Source organism: Crotalus tigris, unplaced genomic scaffold, assembly GCF_016545835.1.
Source record: "Crotalus tigris isolate CLP2741 ecotype Arizona unplaced genomic scaffold, ASM1654583v1 scf7180000018260.332519, whole genome shotgun sequence".
In the NCBI taxonomy this organism is placed as follows: Eukaryota; Metazoa; Chordata; class Lepidosauria; order Squamata; family Viperidae; genus Crotalus; species Crotalus tigris.
The window spans coordinates 233,353-260,602 of NW_024096910.1; the positions used below are offsets into that span (position 1 = coordinate 233,353).

Genomic DNA, 27,250 nt, shown 5'->3' on the forward strand with positions numbered 1-27,250 from the left:
CCACATCTGCCTATCCCAGGTCCTGGGTAAGGACTCGATAGGTAGACAAAATGCCAAATCCAGTCTGAACATCTGGCTGACTGTGCGATGATTGATAAATAATAATAATAATGTTGGAAGGGACCTTGGAGGTCATCTAGTCCAACCCCCTGCTCAGGCAGGAACCCTACACCATTTCAGACAAATAGCTGTCCAGTCTCTTCTTAAAAACTTCCAGTGTTGGAGCATTCACCGCTTCTGGAGGCAGGCTGTTCCATTGGTTAATTGTTCTAGCTGTCAGGAGGTTTCTCCTTAGTTCTAAGTTGCTTCTCTCCTTGATCAATTTCCATCTGTTGCTTCTCGTCCTGCCTTTAGGCGCCTTGGAGAATAGATTGACTCCCTCTTCTTTGTGGCAGCTCCTGAGATATTGGAACACTGCTATCATACCCCCCCCTCATCCTTCTCTTCGTTAAACTAGACATACCCAATTCCAGCAACTGTTCCTTATATGTTTTAGCCTCCAGTCCCCTAATCATCTTTGTTGCTCTTCTCTGTACTCTTTCTAGAGTCTCAGCATCTTTTTTACATCGTGGTGACCAAAACTGGATGCAGTATTCCAAGTGTGGCCTCACCAAGGCATTGTAAAGTGGTATTAACACTTCATGTGATCTTGATTCTATCCCTCTGTTAATGCAGCCCAGCACTGTGTTGGCTTTTTTGGCAGCTGCAGCACACTGCCTATAGGATATCACTTTGAGACCCTGGGCAGAATCATTGATTATAGAATAACTGTTTATACTAACAAATGCATTTTTGTTTTGTTTTGTTTTATTATTGTATTGTATTGTATTGTATTGTATTGTACTGTACTATACTGTACTGTATTGTATTTGCAAATTTCTTTACTATTCCTCTCATCTAAGTAGCTCTGGGTGGTTTATAAATAAAAACTGTAAAAAGTGACATAATTAAAAACAATATGAAAAACAGAGCTAAAAAATTAAAAGTTAAGAATTCCAAAGATTAAAAAAGTTTTTTTTTTTAAAAAAAAAAAAGGTAGAGGAAGTGTCCTAAGCCACCAACCACTTCCAGGGTTGCATGCCACTCTTAGAACCCCATGCCAGTTTTCAAAGCCACAACCTGACCCTCTTCCAGAAGGTTAGGTGAGTGGAGGTCAGTCTCACTTCTAGGGGCAAGATAATACATAGGTTCTCTTTCTAGACCCCACCAACTGAAATTCTTTAGTCAGTGGGGTCTGCAACATGGAATCCCCTCCCTGCTTGAGCAGGGACAAGTTGATGACATTGATACAAGATGGTTTCTCAGGTAACCTGGTCCCATACCATGAAGAGCTTTACAAGTGATAACCAACACTTTGAATTGGACCTGGAAGAAGGCCAACACCCAGTGTAGCTCGTGTAGCAAAGGTGTCACATGCAGTTCCTGGAGGCACCCAAAACTACTTGTGTCACCACATTTTGCACCAGCTGCAACTTCCAGATACTTTTCAACAGTAGCTCCATGTAGAGCATATTGTAGTAGTCCATATGAATGATGACCAGGCATGAGTGTTGGAAAGAAGATTAATTAACTAATCTGGGAAAGGGTGCAACAGGGCACAACACAAACTTGAGTAAAGGGCCCCCTGCTGTGACTTCCACTGTTGCTTGTGCAGGAGTTTATACACCGGGTCCATCTGACTGGGATTGATTTTCCTCCTGTTATTTTGGAGGCTGGCTTTGGGATTTCAGGGGCATGCAGAAAGTTCCTCGAGTTGCAGGAAAATTGAGACACATGGAGAAATGGAATGTTTTCTTATTCATTCATTCATACATTCACATTCATGCTTACACCACTCCCAAACACATGCATACACGCTTTAATTTTCTCTTTTCTCCTTCATCACTATGTTTACCTAGTCTTTCTTTTTTTCTCTCATTATAGTATTATTATTTGAGTCAAGTCTTTGTGTGAACCATATAGAAAGTTCAAAGCCAGTACAAATCTTTCTCAGTCTGTTTGAGATTCTCCAAGAGATCACAGATCTCCATGATTCATAACTGAGTAGATTGCAGATCATACATTTGGGAAGGTTGGAGAAGTGGGATGGAAACTTGGAATAACTTCAACTTGCTTAAATATGCTGTGTGAACTGAAAACCAGAGTGCAATTGACTCAGCCATCATGGCATTCATGATCTTCCTTCTTGCTATCACTGATGCTGGCCATGCAAATGCATATGATGGTTCTGCAGCTTCCTTCTGCACAATGTCAACAGGATATCTAACTAATGCCTTTGATGGCTAGAAAGGATGAATTGGGTTGGAGATATGGTGGTGAGTATAGTCAGCTAATGGTTTGGTTCAATGAAAATATGAGCAATTAATAACTGCACCCAGAACTGGAATGATTCTGTGAAATCTAAAATATTGTGGCTTAGCAAAATCACAGTAGTTTTGGAAGTGTTTATTGTGTATCTATCCAGATCATAGTATGGTAAGATGGGAATGGGATATACACATTTGATAATGACCTGGGTTGAGATTTGAAACCTTTCCTTTCTGTGCTCCTCAGCTGCATCTTTATGAAACTGCTATCTGTTCCCTGGTGATGGGAGATAGGTAAGAGGAACAAACAAAATGTACTCACGGTCAAATTATAGCAGTGGGTAGCGTGGACAACACTATTAGAGAAAGTGCCATCATTCTTGCTTTTATAGTATTGAGGAATTCATGTCTGAATGACTGTTTCAGAATTCAGAAGATGAAGTTATATTCTGAAAAATAATTAAGGTTTCCCTAAATTGAGGCATCTTTTTATTTCTTTTATAATGTTCTGCTGGCCAGTAGCAATAGCAATAGCACTTAAGACTTATTTACTGCTTTGCAGTGCTTTACAATCCTCTCTAAGCAATTTACAGAGCCAGCATATTACCCGCAACAATCAGGGTCCTCGTTTTACCCATCTGGGTGCCTGCAATACTGCATTCTAACCACTTTGCCATCAAGGCTCAGTACAATTAGAAAATCAGCATTTTATGCTGCAGTTTAGTAAGAGGTCTTACCCCATAAAAGAGGAGCAGATGGGATGTCATATGTGACTACCTAAGAAAGCATGGCATGTTGGAGTGTGGGGGGACCATTGCTTTGTGCTTGGGGAAGGGTAAGGAAGAATCTCAAGAAGTCAGGAGACCATAACTATCACCTAAACCTGTCACTTGTTTAGCCTGAGTATATGCTGGTTGACTTGGATTGGATGCAATTAGGAATGTGCTTACTATAATACATAAAATGTAAACAATCTAGTCCCTATTTTTTTTAAAAAAATGGCATATTTTAGTTGGGAGATTTATTAGAATTTTCATTCTGTTTTATTTAATAAGGAGCCTGTCATGGAGGAAGTATCCTAAACATGTACATTTTCAGAATCTCTACACATTTCAATAGATAGGCTGTCCAGATGTGGTCCAGATGTCATCACATTTTGTAGTCTGTATCTGAAGAGATACATGTTCAGGGCTCCATATCAAGATATTCCCCCTGAATAAAACATTGGCATATCATGGAGAAAGAGTCCATGAGATGTTCTTTTTCTATATTGTGTATTTTTTAAAAAAAGTTGGGAGTATTTAAGTATTAGAGAAGCAAATTGTTTTCAACCAGTTTACCAGTTAACCAAAACCCATTTATTGGAACTCTTGCCTGTAGTTAAGCTTCACCATGAGGTAGGTCTATAATTCTTGGATTGATAGGATTCAAACCTTAGAACCACTGTAGACTTGAGACGGTCCTCTTTCCTTATCTGAGCTTCACAGAGTTTTTGTTAGATTAAATAAATATCTCTTTGGGAAGAAATGAGATAAATATGCAGTTATAGACCAATGGTACAACTTTGACTGCAGTGTGTACATAATACAATATAGTTTTATAAAACCAACCAACCAACCAATTAACAAAAAGTTGTGGTACAGCTGTGAATGTTTAAAGAGCTTTCCCCCCCCCCCTTTCCTTTTACAGGTTAGGATCTTTTCCAATTCTCAGAAAATATGCAGCTCTTTTTTGTCTGGATTTTGTTGTTGTTTACTGCCCTTGTACAAACTGAATTGCTACTATCTCATTTAACCGTAAAGAAAATATAACCTGTTCTGATAATGATCATCGTTGTAATGATGCAATGCTGATAAATTAGGGCAAAACTATGTGGCACTTTGTCCAGAAAGATGGCATCTGTCCTTTGAAGGTCCAAGGGCACTGATTTTCAAGCAACTAATGACATCGCTTGCTATAAAGGTTGGTGGCTTTGCTCATTGTAAGTGTTTTTTGCAGACTTACAAGGTTTTAGTACAGGCTCACACCAATTAAATTAAAAAAGGATTTGGTTGCTGAGTATAGAATGTATTTTCTGCTGTGGAAGATCCATGACTTGTTTTCCTGTGCCAGGTGGATACATATTAACATTATTATTAATATTGATTGCATAATTGCAACCCTTTGTAGAGAGGTTGCATGATAATTTGATAATTAGTCACTATGCAAATAAGCAAATAAAAAGTCCAGACTGCCTCTGACTCAGCAAATGCCATACACGTTATTTTAGCATAGACTAAAAGCGATGCTTTGCATGGAACCTTGGCAGCATGAGGATGTAATATGAATTTGCAAGAGTGTCTGGTATCAGTAAAGTCTACTGAGCAGCAGATCATTTGCATGCAAGATGAATGGGTTTGGAAAATATAATCATCAAAATACATGGTATTTTAAAGATCATAAGAACATTTCAAAAGGCAGATCTCTCTACTGAGAATTCGATCTGAATTTTGCAAATGCACTGAAGTGGGTTAAAATGTCCTGCAACTGGGGAAGAGTTTGGGACTGTGGAGAAGGTGTAAGGGGCTTTTTAAAAAAGGCTGAAGTCTTCTGTAGCACTTACGTTTTCAGACCTGCTGCCTATTTCAGTAGACAGGTTGCTTCTGGCATTCTGGTACAGATGACTTTGAACTTTGAAATCTATATTTGAATAGATACAAGATACAAGCAACTGGGAATGGTTAATAGTAACCCAAACCAGAAAATCTTGCTGAACCATCTGGAATAGGCATAAAATATCCTCAAGTTTGTTTTTAAGGAATAAACTACTCTCACAATTTTTTTTTAAAAAAAGCTCTGTTGCATCACTGCTCCACCTACTGATTGTCAAAATGAAATTGAAAACAGGTGTCCTTCCCAGGGGGCTGAAAGATTGCTAGTCCTTGAAGTAAATCATCTAGGAGGAAATTTTACAAACAAAGAGAAACATGAAAGATGGACTAGATTATTTGAAAGATCAGGAAATATGGGTCACTGGTTGATAGAGAAATCACAATTATGAAAGGAATCTCGAAGGTCATCCAATCTATTGCTGCGGACAGTGCAAGATTGACAATATTTAATCATAGAACCTGAAGATGTTGATGCATTATGAAGGGACGGGAGGGGAGGGAGAGACAGTGAAGCTTTTCCTACATTGCCTGCATAGTAGTAAAAAAAGTGCTTGTATTTTTGATGCCAGGCAGTTAAAAATAAAAGAGAAAGCTAATTAAAATCCAGGAATCTGCTTTACAGTCAGGTTGCTGTGAATAGTTTGTCTTTCCAGAAAGCTGCTTTTCCTGCTCACAAAATAAAGATTAATTTCATTCCAGGTTCCTCTAAGGGTGTAGAGACTAGTTTGTTCCCTCTTTTGTGGACTCTCCTAGATTAGGAAGAGAAGAATGATGTTCTTTGATCAAAGTATTCTTATAAATATGTGATGAACCTGGACCCCCATGCCTGAATCTCAATAAGATATTTGGAAACAGTCTCAGACAGTTCAGGCTTCTTGTCCTTTTAACCCAACATTGTCTTCTTTAGCAGCCTTCCAGGGATTTAGACCTGCTGTTGACAATTCTTGATTCAAGAGCATGCCTATTCTCAATTCTTATATCCAATGCAAATGGAACTGTCATTTATTTATCATTGGTCCTGTCTATTGGTAGTGTTGGAAGAAAAATCTTCCTCAGGGTCCAGTTCAAGCTGGGAATAAACAAATTGGAGACTGCTTTAGAAAGGAGGTTGCAGTTTATTGAAGAGGAGAGCCAGACAGAAAGATGGCTCTGGAAAAACTGACCACATGTAGCAGGGAGTGGTGGGCTTTTATACCTACTTTGGGCTTTGCATTTGGAGCTCTTCCTGTTTGAAGCTTGTATTTCCTGTGTCATGTACTTTGAGTGTGCCCTTTTGGTATTGATGGGTTAATGCTATTATGTCTCTTGTCCTTAGAATTTGGGTGGGGGTATGTAGATTTTAGGTGTCTTTGTCTTCCTAATAGCTTCCTGGCTCCAACCTTCCTGAATGGATTATTACGTCTGCATTTCTAAAACCTGGCCTCTGACTAGTTTCTGCTTGGGAGAGAGGGGCTGGAGCTGGTTTTTTTAAAAGATCTCCATTATTCCTTTGGGGAAATATATTCTGCCTTTTTAATATTCCCCCAAATATTTCTTTCTCTGGATTTTTCACACAGTAGCTTAACACACTATATTTTGGAGAGGAAAGGGTTTTTTTCCACCTGTCCCAAACATATACTGGAGGCAAAAATAAAATAAAAATGGAGCTATCTGGTTCTTGTATGCTAAAGCCTGCATTAATGGAAAATATCATATATTCTTACCCATAAATGAATAGGTAACAAAGCTTTGAGCCCAGTCATTGCTTCTTGGAGAATTCACATGCCTCATACATTTTTTAAAAATCATACCATTCATACTTTAACTTATTGGTTAAAAAAAACTAAAGTAAGAACTAAAGGGTTTTTTTGTAATTTTTTTTATTTTCAATTTTACATTACATCATAAAAAATACTTCAGATAAAGAGTAAAATAAATTTATACACATAACTTTCGGTATTGCTCACCCATTTCCCCCCAAACCGCATCCACCCTCTAACCTCTTCTCTCACTTCCCTCTTTCCCTCTTCTTCCTCACTCTCCCCCTCTCCTCCTTCTCCTCAACCTTCCTACTTACTTCTCCCCTTCCTCCTATCTTCTCATTCCGGATGCAGTCCAGGAGAAATGCCCGAGCAATTCCTCTCTCCAAAATAAAACATAATATTATATACAATGAAACTATTTCTACTTATCTGAGCTATTTAACCTTCAACCCAGAATCTTCCAATAAGCTTAGATTATTTTCATCTATTTTTATTTTATTTTATCTGGCCTTATGCATACTCTCCAACAGGCACTGAAAACAGGATTGAATTTATCTCAACAGGATTATTATTCACGCTATCTCTTCAGGATATTGTGGAGTATGTGACTATAGATGTGGCTATTCCTGATTTGTAAAAAAAAAAAAAAAGGTTTGTCTTTCTCAGTGTCACAATGCAACGGTATGCAAAATAGTACGTATTTATCTTCCCTGCTAGATTAATTGGACTGATTTTTTCCCACTTTGGGGGATGGGCTCTTAAATTTTGGTGACCTTTCACGATAGTTTTAAAGAATTAACAAGATTTACCAAGTTTCAGAAACCAATTATTATGGAACACAGTTTTGCACTGGTATGTAAAAACAGGAAAATGGATTAATTAGAAATGAGATGTTTCACTGCAGTCATTTTTAAAATAAACTGTACCATGAAACCCAATGATCACTTTGCCAATCATGCATCAAATCATAATGATTTGGTAGCTGCAATTTATTCAATTTAATTTTCTTTTTTCCAGTTTTTATACTGCACTGTTTTTTTTAAGTGAGGGCCTCTCAGATAGTTCACCATACTATCTATAAGGGCTGGCCAAAATATTACAGTTATAAATGTAAATATAAAACACACCTCTTCCCTGTACTATGGAGAGCAGAGGGGGGTAGAAACTGAATATCACAATTTTAAAATACTGAACTCAACAGCAACAAAATCTGCTGGAAGAAAAAAAATCAAATTACAGCCATTGTGTGATAGAGGCAATTCCATATAATTGAGGTTGGTTGCAGTGTTGTTTTTGCTTACTTATGCCTTCATATTCATTTTCACAGGGCATCTGAGAGTTAAAAACCCTTTGCATTTGGAACAGACACATGTTGCTTTAAATAATTTTAATCTAACTAAAGTGTTCCAGATGTGTTGGGACTTCAGCTCTGGATCTCTGAGCCTATAGCCCTGTGGCTGAAATCTTCCAACCTTCTATCTAAAGGTTGTCAACCTGGAGAAAATGGATCCAATAGAAAAGGCCCTGAAGTATTAGGAGAAATCAATCCCAGCTTCTTTCCACAGCTTTGGTAATTTCTATGCCTTTATTTTTCTAAACAAGCATTTCAGGGAAGCTTGAATAGCTCAATCTATCTTTAACACATGTTATTTCCATTTGGCTTCCTGCAAGATGGATTAAGCTGTGTGCTCATAGTTTAAATGGATTGTGGAAAACCTACCAGGTTGATTTTGGTTTTGTATTTCACAGCACACACAGACTTGTTTGTGTGTGTCAAACAGATTACAAAACTGTTTTCTGTTCCAATTTTCCAAAGATCTGGATTTCTTTGGGAAAACCCTGAAAAAATATCTTCTTCTTTAGTAGAGATTATTTTATGAAATCATAGAAGGCAAAGTTGCAAAGGATCTTGCAGATCACATGATGAACCTCTGCTCACTGCAGGAATCCACTATTCCAGCATCCTCTACAGAAAATGCTGGAACGAGAGAAAACAATTACTTATTCCTATGCATTTATGAAGCTTAGTCTAGCCCAGTGGTTCTCAACCTGTGGGTCGGGACCCCATTTGGGGTCGAACGACCATTTCACGGGGGTCGCCAAACAACGCAGTCCACCATTTTTTCCCCCTTTTCCTTAGCTGTGCTACTCCCTTTTATTCTATTGGCTTTTGAAAGACAATAGAATAGACTCTCTTGAACAGAGTCTAATTCTATTGGCTTTCAAAAGCCAATAGGAATTGTCCAGGCTGTCTCTGCCCTGCTGAGCCCGCCAAAAGTCCCATTCTGCAAACGGTGCTGCACCAGTTGAGTAGTCCTGGACTTACGACTGGTTGAGTAGTCCTTGACTTACGACCGGTTGGGGGTCGCGGCATTAAAAAGGTTGAGAACCACTGGTGTAGCCCATGATTTCTTGGCTCTCTCATTCTCCTTTTTTCACTAGATTGCAGATTATGAAGTTATCAAATATATGCATTTCTCTTGCAAGGCATTGTTTTCTCAGCTTCCTTAACAGTACATATATCTAAAAGCCAATGAGGAATTATTTATATGGTAGTGAGAATCTACAAGGAAGTGAGGTTTTATTTGTTAGGGTTTTTTTTAAAAATTTTGCTTTTAGTATTGTTGACATAATAAATTGATCTATATACATTCTTTCCCAAACATCTGAATTCTGCACACATATGATTTTTTTGACAAATATATTTAATCTAACTATTTTGGCTTTGTTCCCGACAAACTTCTGGAGTAATTTGTGCCTTCTTTTGATGACATGCTTTCTACATGTTCTAGGATCTATTTAAACCATTATTTCACAGGAATGGATGTTTTTAAGAGAGAAAAAGGACATCCCCACCCTACAAAATAAAACATTTTTATGCAAAACAAGGATGAAGGACATCTGATCTCCAAGCAAAAATCGTATTTAGAGGCATCAGAAATAGAACTACTAGTCAAGTGATGGAAAAGAAGCCAAGTCTTTTTTGAAGGTGGGAGCTAAATTAAAATTGGAACTATGTATGAATGACTGTCATTTAACTGGATCAAGAATTTTCAGACAAAATATTAAAAAAGACTAAAATTATCTATTTTAAAAGAAATATAATTGCTACATTTTTAAACATCTCATTTCATCTTAAAAGTACACTTTCTATTTCTATTCATTTATATTTTTGCAAATGGTTAAGGGTAGCCCTTTTTCACGATGGACCCAATCCTCATGAAAATTGATTGTGTCCGTTCCTTTCCTTCTACTGAAATTCTGATTGCAGTGCTGACTCAAAACACTATGCATTACCTCCAGCCAACCCCAATCTCTATCTAGCTTTGATTGCTGCAGCATCTTAATTTCCTTCTTCATTTTTTAAAAGTTCTTTCATCTGACTGAAGGAGAGAAGGAAAAGGGAAAATGGAACTGACAGACATTTTGGAGCAGAAAATAGTATTATATTTGCAAGACTGGAGATTTGCACATGAAGAAAATGTCAAGTGTCATAATTCTGATGTTTCGGAGAATCAATGATGATACGATAGTGGTGATTTAGAATGGTTCTTGAGTTCAGTTGACCTGGAATAGTCTTTCTGCCCATGTGAAACATCAGTAAGGAGGCCCAAACAATTGAGAATACATCTTTTCAGTGGAGTTTGCATCTCTTTGCAGCTGGACTTTTCACAATGAAAGAGATTGCTAAGTGAAATCTGTTTCACAAATTCCACTGAGTCTAGTTGGAGATGTATAATATTTTGAGACCTGATGAGCTGTATAAGAAGTACAATGCTAGCTTTCCTGTTTTGCTTATCTAGAGTATTCTTGTCCAAGGGAACAAAGTGTAAACTGAACTTAGTAACATCAGTAAAACATTCTTTTACAGTTTGCATGTTTGATCATTGTATGCATCTATATAAGTATGCATAAGTTTATTTATTGGCATCTTTCCTCTGGGAGCAAAAGACAATGAACATTGAACTGCATCTTCCAACTTTTCCCCACCACACCCCTGAGAGGTAGGCTAACTTGAGAGAGTGTGGACTGATGCATATAGCACTGTGTGTGTGGAAAGAAGGGGGGAGGGGAGAAGGGGAGAGAGAGACTGTTCTGCCTTGATATGCTCAAAAATCTGTTCCCTTGAAGGTTACAATCTATTAAAAAGCCAAAGATGTAGCTTGAAATAACATTTCCTTATTTTTCAATTTCTGTATATATTTGAGAAAAGATATTGAGTAGTTTGAAGACTGGTCTTATTTTCTTCAGAAATGTCCCCACTTTGAATTGGTCTTGAATGCAAGCCATGATTATTTCCCACTGAATGAACAGGAATTAAGTTTCCATTTGTTATATGAAATTATCCAGCCTCAATGTGTCAATATTGTTTTTGTATTCAGTGTTGGATCTATAAAGTCTTTACATTCCTCCATCCATGATGCTGATGCAGAGCTGTCTGCAAGTATCTTAATATATTACAGTTATTTCATATTGAAAAAATTGTAGAAAGATTACCTTTTTATTTAGCTGAGGACAAATCTTTCACAAATTTGTTAGTAGCTAAACTAGAATTTCCTGATCTCATTTTTGTATGGATATTTTGTTACTTACCAATATTTTGGTAAGTATCATCAATGTGTGCATTTGGGCTTTTAGATATTTTTAAACTGACAATCTCATGGTTGGCATCCATGAATCTTAAGCCTGATTTTTATGCTACTCAGTTGCAAATTGTTGACTAGCTAGGAAACTTGAGAGAGGAAGGATATGCCCCTGAGCTGGTCATGTCTTTCAATTTAGAAGCCTGAGGACAGGATCTTTCAGATGATCCTGATATTTGCAAGCCGTCATGGGAGTCATTTTGGCTAAGCAGTAGGAGAAACAATAAGTGCTTTGGATGTATTTAAAATCCAAGTATGTTCAAAGCTGTGAAAATAAATTGGACCTGGACTCATTTCTCCATTTGGATGACACTATTAAATTGATTAAATCGATCCTGGGAAATAATCTACTGAAAAGCTTGCTGTGAAATAAGCATTTTTTCTTAAATAGCTCTTTCAATGCCCATGATAAGCTGCTTGGGAAAACTCCAGTCTCATGCTCCACCCCTCCAATTGTGCATACAGCACTTAATGAGAATATGGGGAGTTGAATGTCTCCGAGACACTAGGACAATATTTGCCACAGCAGACTAATTTAAGGAGTTTCCATCATGTGTGAAACATACAGTATACAGCCTTGTCATCCAATAGAAAAGAATCACCACAGGACTTAGAGAATTCTCATTGCTTCTCACAGCAATCTCTAGCAAGACTGATGTCCACCTAATGATAGGATTGATCTGGTGGTTGCTGAACCATCTCTTGGTTTCAGTTACAGATCTCAGGCACTCGGTAGAGTCCGACATCCTCTGATTCCCTGCAAGTTATCTGAAAGAAGGAGGAGGAGAAGTCTGGCCAGTTCTCCAGATTTCAATTCACTAATCAAATGGCTGCAGATCATAAGCTGACAGAAAACCTTAGATAATATATTCAACAGTGCATCTGTGAAAAGCCCAGACTAAATTCCTATAAAAAAAGAACAACAATAAATGCAGAATAAAAAAGTTAGCCCATTCTCATTTCCAAGGAATTCCCCTTCCACCCACTAGTCTGACTCAGATACCTCCTTAAATTTCCTAAATCTTTAAATTCGAGTGAGTTAGAGGGAGAATCAAAGTATCAAATGCTTTATGCATCTAAAGTACCGCTGTGATGAGTAAAAAGTAAAATGTGTTGGCTCCTTTTAAAATCCTGGCTTAACAGACCAAGGAACAATTGTTTCCCTGTTTTGTTTTGTTTTATTATTTACAAACGTGTTGCCCTGAAGGCAGCTAAGGGGACTTTCAGATGGCGACGAATCAATTATGCATTGTTTTTATCTGTAATCTTGCTGCTGCTGAACTGCGAGAGCAACCTACGCTTCCTAAAAAAGATAGGAAAGCCGCTCAGAGAGCCGAATTTCAAATAAATCTAAACGGAGAGCCAAAGCGAGCGTGTGATTTCGAGAGTAGGAATCCTTGGAGGAATGTGATACTAATCATGGGGCCGACAACACTCCGGGGGGCGGGGGGGGGGATGAGGACTGACCGGGCGTCTCGCCCCTCAGCCTTACCTCGAGTTCCACAAAAATCAAAAGAACTCGGCCGCGGATTGGAGGAGCGAGCTCTCTTCGCCTCCTTCCGGGGCTTTTTCTCTGCTTCGCTCGGGCTTCGAGAAAAAGAGGAATTCTCCAGGGTGCTGAATCAGTTAAGCGCGGGCAGGCTTGCTTCTGCTCCGCGCAAGCCTTTCTCCCTCTCTCCTTCCCCGCCCCAGCCAGCTGAAGAGGGCGTCCTGCTACGAGGCAGAAGGAGGGAGGGTCGCACTCTCTCATGCCTCCAAGTGGTTGGCAGCCCTGCGGCCTCACTTCGCTTTCTTTTCGCCGCCGCGTTGTATTATAGATGAGGAGGAGCTGAAAAATGCAGATCTGGCATCACACGCACACACGAACACGCACCCACCGGAATAATTCCACGAGCAGCCAGCCCATCGGATTCCCCTCTTCTCGAGGCTGAGAGATACTAAAGCAGAGCACCGCTTAATTGGTTGTCTGCAGCTTGCCCACAGACCGGTCCCTTTAGACTGTCCACATCCTCCTTTGCTTAGCTTTATTCCCGTTATTGAGCCCACGAATATTGCCTTGCACTCCTTGTCCGAAAAAAAGCCATGAAGACAGGCACTGTTCCATGGTGCAAGACAGCTGGCCTCTTTTTACTGGGGTTCCTTCGCTTTGCCTCTGCATCTCAAAAGACCATCTATACCAATCATTTTTTCGTTGAGTTTCACAAAGCGGGAGAAGCAGAAGCCAAGCAACTTGCTGCAGAATACGGCTTTAATGGGGTCAGGAAGGTAAGATCCCCCATTCTCCTCTCGTTCTTCCTTTTTTTCTCTCTCTCTCCTCCTCAGACCACTTAGTTCTGCATGATGTTTATGAATTTGTTCTGCAAAGTTGGCATGATCTGTGTCTGCATTTTAGTGCTCAGGAAGAGGATTAAAGGAAAAGAGTTCTTTGAAACTCTTGTGAGAGGTTGATTGTTCCTAATCTAAATGGCTCTTCTTATATATTTTTAGCACAGTTTTCTTTTCTTTTCTTTTTCTTTTCGGAGGAGTTGGCTATCTACCTATGTCTCTGCTTGAAGCTACAACAGTTCACATGATTCATTCTTTGAAGCTCACACTTTGATCATGTCCACTAAGTTAAGATCAATGCAGAGACCCTCATGGGTGATTCTTCTGTTTCTTTGACTTCTAAGGTTTAAAAAGTCAATGTGCAAAAACTCCATGGCACAATATTTTAAAATTAGATACTTTGTTTTTTTAACCAAACTAATTTGAACTAAAAGGTATTTTCTCTACTGATTAGTTATTGTGCCAGTGGATCCATACTGTATAGATACAGCCCACCTATTCACCAGTCGTCTTCTCCATTTGCAACAACAAGGGGTCAGTTGCAATAGTGATTATGGATGGCCAGAACTACTCTCTTAATTCAAGAACCTTTCAGAGCTTTCATTTGGGAATCTCACAACAAGCCTACCTTTAGTTTTTTTTTGTTTGTTTGTTTCAAACAATTTCTGTCCTGTAATCTCTTGGAAGTAGAGAACATGTGTCTGTAACAACTAATTAATGTTCCTTAATTGTAATCACATATCCATGCACACTAAAAATAGAGTGTGGGTAATATAACATGCCAAGTTTATACATGAAGTTGAAAAAAACTATAGTGTCTAACAGCGGGGTGGGGGGAGAAATTGGAAGACAAGATAAGTTGCTTATGGTATCATTGCATATTAGTCACAAATGACTCCAACGTGCCTTAAAAACCTTTCCTTTCTGTACCTGAGAATGAAAACAAGCAGTGACTCCATGTCAAGAAAGAAATGAATTCCATTTAATTAAACAACAATAACAGAATGTTTGGTCTTACATAATGCTTCTACGGTATTGGCAAAATCCTTCTATATATATGCTGCAAGAACCCAGCAAAGGTGTATCTAGTATAAACCAATTTCATCACATTATCTCCCCCCACCAGTGATTATGCAAGAAGGACCTGAAATAACTTCTACTGCAGGCAATGGGCTTCTCCCTGTTTACTTTCATAGGACTTAGCTCCCAAAAGCATGTCTGGAGAGTGAGAAATTACACACACAAAAAAAAAAGAAAGAAAGAAAGAAAGAAAGAAAGAAAGAAAGAAAGAAAGAAAGAAAGAAAAGAGCATCGATAATGCCTGCCTAACTTAAGATTTTATTTAGCCAGCATAGATTTAGTCAGATAGGAAGACATTAAAAGTGAAGAAAAAAACAAACAAAACTCTGGTTTAATTCCATGACTGTCTGATAGATTTGGCATTTCTGAAATATCCTGTTTGACGAGGCAGAGGCATTGTCAGAATTCTGGGGAAGAGTACTTATGCACAAATATCTATTTCTAACCCAAGCTTCTTTGGTAAAGAAGTTTAGTTCTTAATACTCTTTTTGATTTCTTACCAGACTCCTACTCCTCCACTCGTTTTTTTCCCCTTCTTGATTTTGAGAGATGGCTTTTTGCTAGGTCTACTTTATTCTTATTTTCTTCCATCATGTGATCACTTCTTTTCTGCTCATCAAATAAAAAAATGTAGGATCAGGGCAGAAATGTTCATGAAAAAGATACATAGTATTCAGTAATTTGGGTATTAAATCCAGATGATGCCTGTGCACATATAAAAAGGGTGTAACCTCAAAATAACACCATTTTCCCCCCATGCCTTACTACAAGGATCTGTGTGTGAGTTCATTTCCTTCTATTGTTACTTGTAGGAGCTTATGTAAGCATCATTTCCTCTTCCTAAAAGGAATGAAACAAGATGATTTATTTTTATACACAACTTAGGCTGCAAATTCCACATAGAATAAGCTCTGCTAAACTTTAATTTTGAGTAGGTATATGCAAGTTGTATATTAACCAACAAGGTTTAAAACAAACCAAGTACCACCACCACTACCAGAACTGGCTAGCAAACTCATAATGAAACACTGTATGACTGATCTTAGCAACACTTTTCTTATAACCGTTGGAATGCAATAGCAACCTTTATAATGCTTACTGAATTGAGTGACTCTTACCTTTAGTTGATGAGTACAGAATCAAAGGCCTGCTTTCCTACTGTTCCCGCACATGAGCAACAAGAAAATTAAAGACTTAGCCTATATGAAAACTATATCAATGAATGATGGAGGTTTTTTCTATTGCCTTCCTCCCCCTCATTGCATATCATTTTTCAGGGAAGGAAAAACAACCACTCCATTATTTATAAGACATATCTTTCATTTTCCATCGATTCCAGCTCTGCGCAAGATGATATTCAGCAGTAAGTCCTTGGTTTCTCCTTTCCATTGACAGCAGTTCAGATGTTCTTCCTAAGCTGCCTTGCTCTCTGGGAACATTTCTATGAAGTTCTAACAGAGACTTCCAACAGTCAATGTGATTAGGATTATTGTTAAAGAAAACTCTCCTGACAGGATGATTTGCCCATCAAGTACAAATTTAACTGAGTTATTTTGCTTTCTTTATACTCATCATCATGATGGGAGTTTGTAGTGGAGAGGCAGCAGGAGGAATCCAAGCTATTTACGAAATTGCCTGTAATTTAGTGATTCTGTTTCTCATTTTACATTATGCTGATTTTAATGGGAATGAGTGAAGACTTGAGATGTAAGAGAAACTCCGAAAATAAAAATAATAAATTCCTTGGAAAAAGGAGAATATGAGTTAAATTTCAGTTCATAATTCCTTCTAGAAGAAGTTATGCTAGATGAATAATTTGCAACTTTGATCTCAATTGTGGTGGGTTTTCTTTTCAAATTCATGCTTGTTTGGAAGTTTTTAAATGGCCTCCCATATAAGTAGCATTGGGTTGCTCCTAGCACAGTGTTTGTTGTCAATGAAAGAACAGTGTGTGCTATTTTTCCTTCTGCGTGCTAAAAACTAGAGGGAGCTAGCTTATTTTTTCCCCCTGAAGTTCTCCCAACCCCCTACCATATAATTATCCATTCTTAACATGAGAGACAAATTGTTTCTAATAGTATTTACTCCTACAGGGTTATTTTTTTGGGTGGGGGACTTCTCATTATTTTAGAATAATTCTTTCGCATGTAAATATATAGTGCTAGCATGTGCAGACTTTACAACTCAACACCTGTAGGCCTACAGGAAAATGGTTACATAATTAATGATGCTTTTTTTATGTATGCATTAACTATCTGGATTTCAGCTCATCTGAAAAACTGAAGGTAGATGGTAGATATTATTTATTATAAAGAGGGTGGAATCATCACCATTAAAACAACACTGACAAAACCTTATCATGTGATGAAATTGGGGAACTATTAAGTTCAGTGAGAAAATGAAGAACACAATAATAAAAACCAACAACAAAGGATGAAATGGTTACAACACAAACCTATTCAACTCCTTTAATCCATCACCAAGTTAATATCACCTTTGCATTTCCAAAGAGATGGCTTTTTCTTATATAAAGGGGAGCTGTTCCTGTAGCTGCTTGTTGGAATAAATATCCAGAGCATTAACCAATTTTCAGAATGTCAAATGCTACAGTTTTCAGAGTGTCAAGAGCTGGACTGGAGTAGGTCTTTCTGTGACATGCCATGGGCTACTCTTGAAAACCTGGGAGAAGGTGAGCAGGACCAGGATAAAAACCACATTTGCTTGAATTTAATTGATTAAATAATATGTTTAAATGTAATACCAAGAAAAGACAAGTAATTGGAATTAATACAGTTGCTTTCTATATATATAATTATTTTCCCCATCTGTCACATTCAAAATTATACACCTGGGCAATATATGGTAGGAATCTGAGGAAGGTGTGAGGAGACTACTATAGACTAGGGTTACAAGTTGCATAACCCAAATCTGTATCTGAACAACAGTTTTTACAACATGACCCAGTGCTTGCTGGAATATGTGGAAAGTCACAAAGAAGAAGACAGCCATATGCTATCCAATGCATTTCCCTGACTTCTTCATCTGGAGCACATTAGTGAGGCTTCACCCAGTTTTACTTCCAGATTTGCCAGTGTGAATTGGGACTTAAAAAAAATCAGGCTTTGAAATTGCTGCTGAAGCCAATATATTCAACTTTCAAGGACCACAATAAACACATCCCTCCTTTGGACATTTTGTCTATTGTACAAGAAAGAAAATGCTGCTTTTTCCCCACAATAAACCGCTCCAAACTGTGGTTCTTGGAAAACATTTGTGTGACTAAATGCTACTTCACTGATAATGGTCTATTCTTGGATGAAATACTGTATAGTCAACTAGAGTGATTTCATACAGCCACACTTTCCATGGCCCAAACCTTTCTAGAGCAATTTGCAAGGCTCTATAGCAATTCTCATGGAAACTATCCTCACAGTGTGAGAACTTTTCACAGCTTGCTTTCAGTACAGAAGGGCAGAAATCATCAGCCAGCTATCCCTCCTGTCCCTCCATTCTAATTTTGCACAGCATTTGTCACTTTAAATAGCCAAATCTACCTGAGGGCCTTGCGCACTTTAAAAAACTGGTGACAAGATGCTATGGTGCCTTAGTTTCAGCGTAACAGCATAAAAGAGTAACAGAGTTGGAAGGGACCATCTAGTCTAACTCCTTGTTCAGGCAGGAAAGCTTATACCATTTTAGACAAATGGTTATCCAATCTTTTTTAAAAAAACCTTCAGCATTTGAGCATACACATCTTCTGAAGGCAAGTTGTTCCAGTGATTAATTGTTTTCACTGTCAGAGGTGAGGAGGATCCCAAGAAATCAGGTGAACCCAGAGTCCTCATCAGTGAAAACCAGCTCCCACCAAGATCCAGATCTTTAGCAACAGAAGGCATTCACAATGATTCTTCTGGAACAAGTGTTGTGTTGAAAATTAATAGACTCCATTATTCAATAGTGAAGTTGCATGCAACCATATTGACATAGAATCAATCACAAATAGTTCAAATAGGAAGGGTCTTGAGCTGGTCAGTAAATTCCATTGCCAATCAAAGCATTTGTGAAATTCTCCATTTTTACCGGGATGGAAAAAAAATGGAATGACTACTAGATGGCATCAAAGAATTTGTGTTTTCTGTATCATTTTGCTACCATTTAGTGGTCATCTGGATTTTTGTAGCCCTAGATTGACTGCTTATGCACATCAGATTGAGACAGGTTATGCCAGCAATTCTTAAATTCTTCAATATGGCAATAATTTGAGAATGATAAATGAATGTGTAACCCACACACCTGCCCTTTTGATGAATAAAACTAAGGATGTAATGGGTATAGGGTTAAGCAATATTTAAATATACCGCTTTTCATAAACATATTTTAACCTATGCAAGACAGAGGTCTTCAGCAGTTGCGATACAGCTACTGTCCCCTGCAAGCTTGTGCAGGTATAATGGGAATCAAACCCTGCAAGTTTGGACAACACTTAAAATATTCCAAATGGACTTTCCAACTGCCAAAATTTGGAAAACCATTCTACTAATTTTTCCTTTTTTTGCACCTGAAAAATGCATCTGAAAAACCTCTTAATTCCTCTCTCCCTTCCTGTGAGGTTTTTTTTTTTTTTTTTTAAATTCTTGCAGGTATGTCTGATGCTGGGAAAACTTTGGCTCCTTAATGTCAAAAAGGATGAAATATAACACCCCTGAGAGAAATGAATCTTATTCACACACACACACACACACACATGCACAAACACAAAACCACAAAGGCAACATAATAAGTAATTATTTAGCATGATTCACTCAGTTCTAATTAAAAAAAAAGTGGAGAGGGAATACTTGCGACCATTTTAGCTGCAAAATATTTTTTTGCTAATTGCTAAAAGAATCTCAGTTGTTAAAACAGATTGCAATATGTTAAGATGCCTGCCTTCTTCCAACATAAAGCTGGCAGTGTTGTATGTTTGGATGTGTATTTTTAGATATGTTAAATCACCCCAAAAGCCTTTTAGTATCAGGAATGCCATCAGGGGTAAGACCAAGGCAGAAAACTACAGCCCAACTGAGAAGAATGAGCAGGTAGGTTATCAAGCATAAATCTTAGCTCATTTTCAAACTGATAAAAAAACATGCTGCACATTCATGCTAAAACTAATCCCCTCCGTGCATTGTCTAATTGCATTATTATTTGATGTGCTGCTTTCTGAACATGAATCAAGCATCTTCGGGGATAGCCTGCTATTGGAAAGATTTGGGACTCTGCTTATTTAACATCAAGCATTCAGGCTGCATTCCCAGGAATAAAAATGAGAATACTTGAAAAGCAAGATACATCTTGTCTAGGATCCCTTTCCTACTACAGGATAGATAGTTGTTTTTGAAAACTGGTCTTGCTCTTAGATATAGTTCTGCACATCTACTATTTGCTCCTCAGCAACTGATAATTAGATGTATGTTGTCCTAGAACATAGCAAACCCATTTAGTCATCATGGCTAATAACCACTGACGGCTCACTCTCTTCTTCGGATCGATTTCCTCTCCTCCCGCACTTTAAAGCCAGTAAGCCACTGAACATCTCAGCATCTTATGGCAGAGTATTCCATGAATCAATGTGAGCTGCATGAAGAAGACCTTCCTTTTTGTCCACCCTGAAATTCTTCCCATTTTGGAGCAGGGATTGTTCCAGACTTAAAACTATGTTTGGATGGAATGATAAATGACCTTGTACTGCTTTCCTCAGCCTGGTGCCCTCTAGTTCATAAGCAGGAGGCCCTATTGTCCTTCGGTCCTGCTTGCAAGTTTTTCATAGGTATCTGGTTATCCGCTGTTGGAACCAAATGTTCAAAGAGTTGAACTTTTGGAATGCCTGCCCAGCATTCTTCTTATGGGCATATCTAAGATGGAGGACTGCACTTGTGTAGAAATCCTGCCTACCAGGCTGCTTCTACTTAATTTTGGTCATTTCTTCACAGAACAGCAATGCAGAGGGAAAAGCAGAGATATTTAGCATGTATTCCATTTGTATGGATTATATTCACTTGTGAGCAATTCAGCTAATTAAATATTTATGAATATTATAAATAAAATACTTGGCATTTTGCCTTTAAGAAATGACTTGAGAATCTTTCTTCTTACCTTCCGTCTTCATCTTTCTTTAGCTCTGTCACTTTAAAACAATAAAAAAAAATAACAGATGGATGGATGGATGGACGGAGGGAGGGATATAGAAAAGTACTATTCAAAGGTTAATGGCTCCTGCAGGAAAATTAATTAAAAGGATCTGTTTATTTTACACAATTGATGTAATAAAGGAATAGTAGTTTATCAGCATGCACAAGATTAACCTCAATTTATATGAGCAATAAATAGCTGTCATTTATTAATTGGTATTAACTACCAGTCTGTTCCTTTCTTTGACAGAGGCATATGTGGGCAATGTTTTGTTACTAAACTTTGCCCTTTTTCTAAACTGGGAGAGCTTAGTTATTTATATCAGGTGGAGGACACTCTCTTCCTTTTTTAAAATCCATGACTTCTACTATATCTCCGTAAATTAGTAATGTATAAATTATAGTTTTAGAAATACCTTGTTTTGTGTTAATTCCATTGTCTTTATTTTTTAAAATGTATGGTAGTTAAAGATCAACATTGAAGGTCTCCTTACTCTTATATGCCCATTACTGGAAGGAAAAATTGGATATGAGGTAGAAATAATAAAGACCCCGCCCTAGTACCAACCTTGCCTTTTTTAAAATTTCAACAATAAATCTTTCACAAATGTAGTTTCTGCAAAAAGTAACAGATTGGTAACAATTGGCAACCTGCAATGCTGGGTGATGCCATCTGCCCCTTCCTTAACAAGGCAGTTGGAATGATTTTCTTGCATTGACCTAAGTAAGAAATGTCCCCATACCACTGATCCATCAATGTAAATGGATTTTTAGTGAATTGGGAAAATGGAGTTAATATGCTCAGAATTGTCTGTAAGCCAACTATTTCCACTTCCACAGTTCCAGAAAGACTAGGAAGAAAAAGAAGCACTGGTTTTTCAGTTCAAGGGCTCTCAGCTCAAGGGGAGAGAGAGAGAGAGAGAGAGAGAGAGAGAGAGAGAGAGGCAATTAAATCAAAAGAATTGTGTTCAGTATTTGTGTACACGCTTTATTCACTCCAAAATGGAAAAAATATGGTATGTGTATGGATAATAATTTTCTTGTCTTTGATCGTTACCTCAAGAAAGAAGAGAAGACTATAGCTCCCATTTCAGTTGTCCAGACTGAAAAGACAGTCCCAAGATCACAAGGAAAACCTGGTGATGGAAACTATCTCTCCAGTTCTTTCTAACCCTGCCCAAAGGTGAAGGAACTGTAGGATTGCAAACAAGATTCCAAAATCCATCCCCCCTAACCTTTCAGCATGCCTCTAATTTGACATCATCTACACCAAACTTGGAACTGGTCTAAATTTATTGCCCCTCCCCTGAAACTCCCTGGCCCTTTAAAAAGGAAATTAGTTTAGCAATGAAAAGAGTAACCCTGCTGAGCACTGACTGTTGCAAAACCTCCAATATCTCACTACACAATGCATGTCACAAAGGGCACAGAGGACACATAGGAAGCCAGAGAAGCATTTATAGAATCTTTCTACTTAAAAAAGAAAAAAGAAGAGATGGTGTTCTGGTAAAACTTTGGCTAGTGATTAAAGCAGATAATGTGCTTATCAAGAGATAAGTTGTAGAAGTTACACCGAATAACTGACTGTTTAATAAGTGCACTGAAGTGAAATTACAGACATCAGACTATGCTACTACTTCTTTTTCTAAATAAATAAAAATATCCTATGCTTTTCATGGCCAAGAACTCTATTCAGGGTCTCCAGCAGTACTACAGTTGCATGTCTTTGATTGTGTCTTGATCTGCAAGGGCTCAGAAATTGACCAGGTTTGTTACCATGATATGAAAAGTATCATATATGATTTTGCTCTTCAAACTGCTAATTAGGGGATCTCTGAACAGAACAGGTTGTATTCTCTTTCTGTCTCTGAAAGTCTCTTTGCAAATATGCTTGTAAAGTTCTTCTACAATTTTGGGAGATAGAATTGTTGTTTATATTAGTCTGAGATTTCCTGGTTAATCATATTCACTGGAATCCATTTCAGGACAACAAGACTCAGCTTCCAGAGGAGTGATTTAGAGAATTTATTTTCTCATGCTCTCAAATCATGCACAACTCCATAAAATACCCTTCTGTTTATGTTTGCTTGATTCTGATCTATGCTCTGCATCTAATTCATCCAATAAAAAGAATTGGTTTCTAAGCACTGCAGCAGTTTCTGCACCAAGCTTGATGCCATCATCGTATCTTCAAGTGTACTGACAGTCAGAAATTCCAAGGAATTTTAAAGGTTGTAGAATTGCAATGAAACAGATAGCCGATTATTGCATCAGTGACAACTGGCTTTGCACCATCTTAGACACCAATGGGCTGATAATGACATGGGTGATTGAAGGCCAACCTGACTTCTTTTTTAGAAGAGGACTGATCAATCACACTTTATATCATTACTGTTTTAGTTGTCTGAAGTGCAAGGAGATTGGTTGTTATTTCCACTGAGATTTATCAGCCTGAAACAAAGGGAATCTAGCTGTGTATTATTTAATATGCTTTGAATTATTTACTGGGAGCTTACTGGCAGGAAGACTGTCAGAGTTATATTATAAAGAATCTGTGCTGAAGATTAGTGATTTATGTTTTGCACTTTTCTCAAATTTTGGGATGTAAGTTTTGAGTGAAGAATGTACGTGCTTAGTGCAAGTATGTCAATAGACGATAGGGAAATTGACTGAACTTTCTCCATTTGTGTTCCTTGATGGATTTGAAAGTTCCAATTTGCCTATTTTTATGGTTTAGCTAAATGCTTTCCTGAAGCTCAGAGTGGCCAAGTTTTTTTCCCTTTATTTCTTGGTGGGGTTTCTGATTGCTTTGTGTTGTCATGGGTGCTGGAAAATGTAGTTACTAGAGGTTTATTTTATCTTATTCCACATCTTTCAATCACTCTGAAGCATTCATGGCTGTCCACATTTTACCAATTTCATAGAATTTCATGGGAAAAAGTTCCTCTTGGTACCTTTAGTGATTTAGATGTAGAAAAATGGTGTGCCTCAATTTTGCTTGTTCCCCTTGCAGATAGATTCGCTAAAAAGAGAATCCAGGTAATGACAGGAACATTTTTTTCCTGAGCTGTTGAAGGGCCTAAAAATTAGCAACTCGAATGAGCAGTAAGTCAAACAAAACTGTCAGCATTCCCTTAGAATGTGAGCTCATTTTTCTGGTCCTGAATACTATGAGATGACCAGAACAGTAGTCTTATCCAGAAGGACTCATTCCTTGAACAGGCATCTAGTCCTTGTCATATTCTAGATAAGACAAAAGTTTAATTCTTTTTAGATTACCAAGGTAAGACAGTATTTCTCCATGAATGTGTGAAAACCAACAATTTGTAACCGAGAGCTAAATATTCCGGGTGGTCTCAATCCTGAGTGCCTTTGAAGCTTACTGGGATGCATCAAGCAAAAAAAAAAAAAGCACTATCCATTTTTTTGTATGTGTGTGTATGAGAAGAGTGAGTACAGGACCTATTTCTGGAGTTTTTGCTTTAGTTAGCTAAATAATTAACCACGTTCTGTGTACAGCACAGCTGGTGTTGAGCCATGAGGTGGGAGAATATCATGGTTGGCATTTTTTTTTTGTTCTTGGGAACCATATGCTCCTCTTGCTAAAAATGGCTTCTTCATTAGAGTCTTCTTTTGTATCAGTATGTTTGTTTTCTTCTCTCTCTCTCTCTCTCAGAGTTCACTCATTCTCCTAGAATAGAGTAAATAATTTTTTTTCATCCATTATTTTTGACTTTCAAGCAGGACTAAAATTTTTGGTTCTTCACAACAGGTTTTGGGATCAGAGAATACAGAAATGACACATTGTAGGCCTCTTAAAAACTTAATTCATGTATTTAATATCTCAGAAACAAGAAGAAAAGAGAAAAATTGCCATTGGCAATTAGTGTTTGTTGCTGACTTTTAATGTCACGAGTCAGATGAGATGAAGAACATCCAAAAACATCACTGGAATGCTGTGTGTGTATTACAGGCCAAAATTACCCTCTCCTGCTCTGGCAGTAGGAAGCAGGATGCTAATCACCTTAAGAAGAGGAAACATGCAAGGTGTCCTATTTTAGGGAAGCTGAACCTATGTTTGAAGATGTTCTCCATTTGAAGGGCAGTCCACCCAGTCTTAAAGAAAAAGGATCAGTTGAGCAGGATCAGGGAAATCCAAGTTGCCTATCAACACATAGCATCTGAAAACAGCCTGAGCAAGACACAGGTCATAGCATTCCTTATTCTGGCAAAATGTCTTGCATCAAAATACATAATATGTCCACCATTTCTATATATATTCAATTGAACATGGAGGTGAATATGAATAACTGAAGCATGTCTCTGTTCTCTTTTTTCCTCCCTTAGGGAATAAATTTCCTCTGGTTTTGGTGTTGTATAGGTAGCTCTTTTATTAAAATATAATTTTATTAAATTTCAAAAGCACAAATAAAAAATAAATGAGCAAAAAGAAAGAGAATTGAAACAATAGTCAAACAGAAACCAAGATACAGGTGTTATAAGAAAAAGAAAAGAAGAAAATGAATGACTTTTGTCTTTCTTTGGTACAGATACAAAAATGCATCCAACTCTAACATTAACAATAGCCTACATTACTTTTATAACGACATATAATTCTAATCATCAGATCCTCAAATCAAAGTTTCATTTCTCTCTGTTCCTTGCAAAAAGTCCAAAAGTGGCTTTCAAATAGAAATACAATTGGTCAAAGTATTTTCAATCAGAATAGAGCTGGAGATCTTCTAGTCCAGTCCCCTGCTCAAGAAGTCTCTATATCATTTCAGACAAGTGGCTGTCCAGTCTCTTTTCAAAAACCTCAAGTGATGAAGCACCCACAACATCTGAAGGCAAGCTGCTCCACTGGTTAATTGTCCTCACTGTTAGGAAGTTTCTCCTTAATTCCAGGTTGCTTCTCTCCTTGATTAGTCTCCATCTGTTGTTTCTTATCCTGCCTTCAGGTGCTTTGGAAAATAGATTGACCCCCTCCTCTTTGTGACAGCCTCTCAAATACTGGAATACTGATATCATGTCCCCCCAGTCCTTCTTTTTTCTAGACTTTTTCTAGACTTTTCTAGACATTTCCAAATCCTGCAACTGTTCTTCATATGTTTTAGTCTCCAGGCCTTTAATCATCTTAGTTGCTCTTCTTTGCAGTTTTTACGTAGTCTCAACATCTTTTCTGTAATGTGGTGACCAAAACTGGATGCAGTATTTTCTTTAATCAGAGTTATCAATTTTGTTGTCATCTGCCAATTCCATCAATTTAACCCACTATTCTTTCATTGCATACCCTTCCACCTTTGTGCACATAAAAGTCTCACTACTATTATCATATATAAAACATTGTTGTGGGATGGTTTTGTGACCATTCCAAAATGATAAACACAGAGATACATGCAGAGATGGTGTTCATCTCATTTATGTCATTACCTCTTTATCTGAAATGTAACTTGTTGAGTCCTCAGCTTAATGACAACAAATCACAGAGCATCTCGTAGTGTCAAGAAGCCTTTATTGTTGTTTCTTCAGCTCCGTTTCAGCTCTGAGGCATGCAGGCCTCTCTGCCTCTCTTAAGAATGCTTCCCCGGACCAAATGGCAACATTTGGCGCGCTCCTTGCCTCGCGCATGCGCGTGAAGCCGGTGCCAGCCAATCCGATCCCGGGCAGCTTGCAACTGCCCGGGACCATTGCAACGTCCCGAGCCTGCCTTTGCAAGCTCAGGACACAACACCCCTTCCCCCCCGGCTAAGACTAATAAACTATATGAATAGTTACACGCGACCTCAACACGAGCGTGGTGTGCCAACCCATGTTCCAAATGGTACCGGGCTATTATTCTGGGGATTAATACCCAATGCCCGTATTTCCATTGTTCCCAACAACAGACACCCTCTCACTGTTTCTGCTTTGCCAGCAGAGTTACAAAGTCTTCAAGGTACTTAGGAGATCTCTTAACTCTCTGTGATCTCCTTAGACCCTGATAATCCCCAATTTCATTTTGCCCAGAGAATGACATGAAGTTGCCGCCTTTTTCGGACCCTGGTGGTCCCCATGGACCGTGCCCCGATGCCTGGTCTGCTTGCTTGCCCACCGGGCTCGTCAGACCAGGACTTTGTTCTCCCATTAACCTGGCTGACCTGCCTAGTTGCAGGCTCTCTGGCCCCTTTATACAACTGCCACTGTTAGGCAACTCTGTAGTGCCTCCCAGGCCCACACTGGACCTATCAAGGGGCTGCATTCCTTCACTCCCCAGTCCCATGACGGGACTGTCTGGGGCTTCAGTGTTTCCCCAAAACTCAGTTGCCCCCCCATCTGTGCCGGAGGTGTCAGAAT

At 38.2% G+C, this 27,250-nt stretch overlaps 2 protein-coding genes across 3 annotated transcripts in view; one reads left to right on the forward strand and one right to left on the reverse strand.

Moving 5' to 3' along the window:
• LOC120310678 overlaps positions 1-15,507 on the reverse strand; it is a 62,819-nt gene extending 47,312 nt beyond the window's left edge. The window contains exon 1 of one of the 2 annotated variants that reach the window (XM_039349351.1): positions 15,414-15,507. The gene's annotated coding sequence lies outside the window, so the exon portion shown is untranslated. Of the gene's footprint in view, positions 1-15,247 lie in introns of both variants that reach the window. The other variant, XM_039349347.1, reaches the window with a different exon arrangement.
• LOC120310677 (neuroendocrine convertase 2-like) overlaps positions 12,958-27,250 on the forward strand; it is an 81,484-nt gene continuing 67,191 nt past the window's right edge. The window contains exon 1 of the mRNA XM_039349346.1: positions 12,958-13,607. Within this exon, the coding sequence (XP_039205280.1) occupies positions 13,425-13,607 (183 nt within the window). The 5' untranslated portion in view covers positions 12,958-13,424. The remainder of the gene's footprint in view (positions 13,608-27,250) is intronic.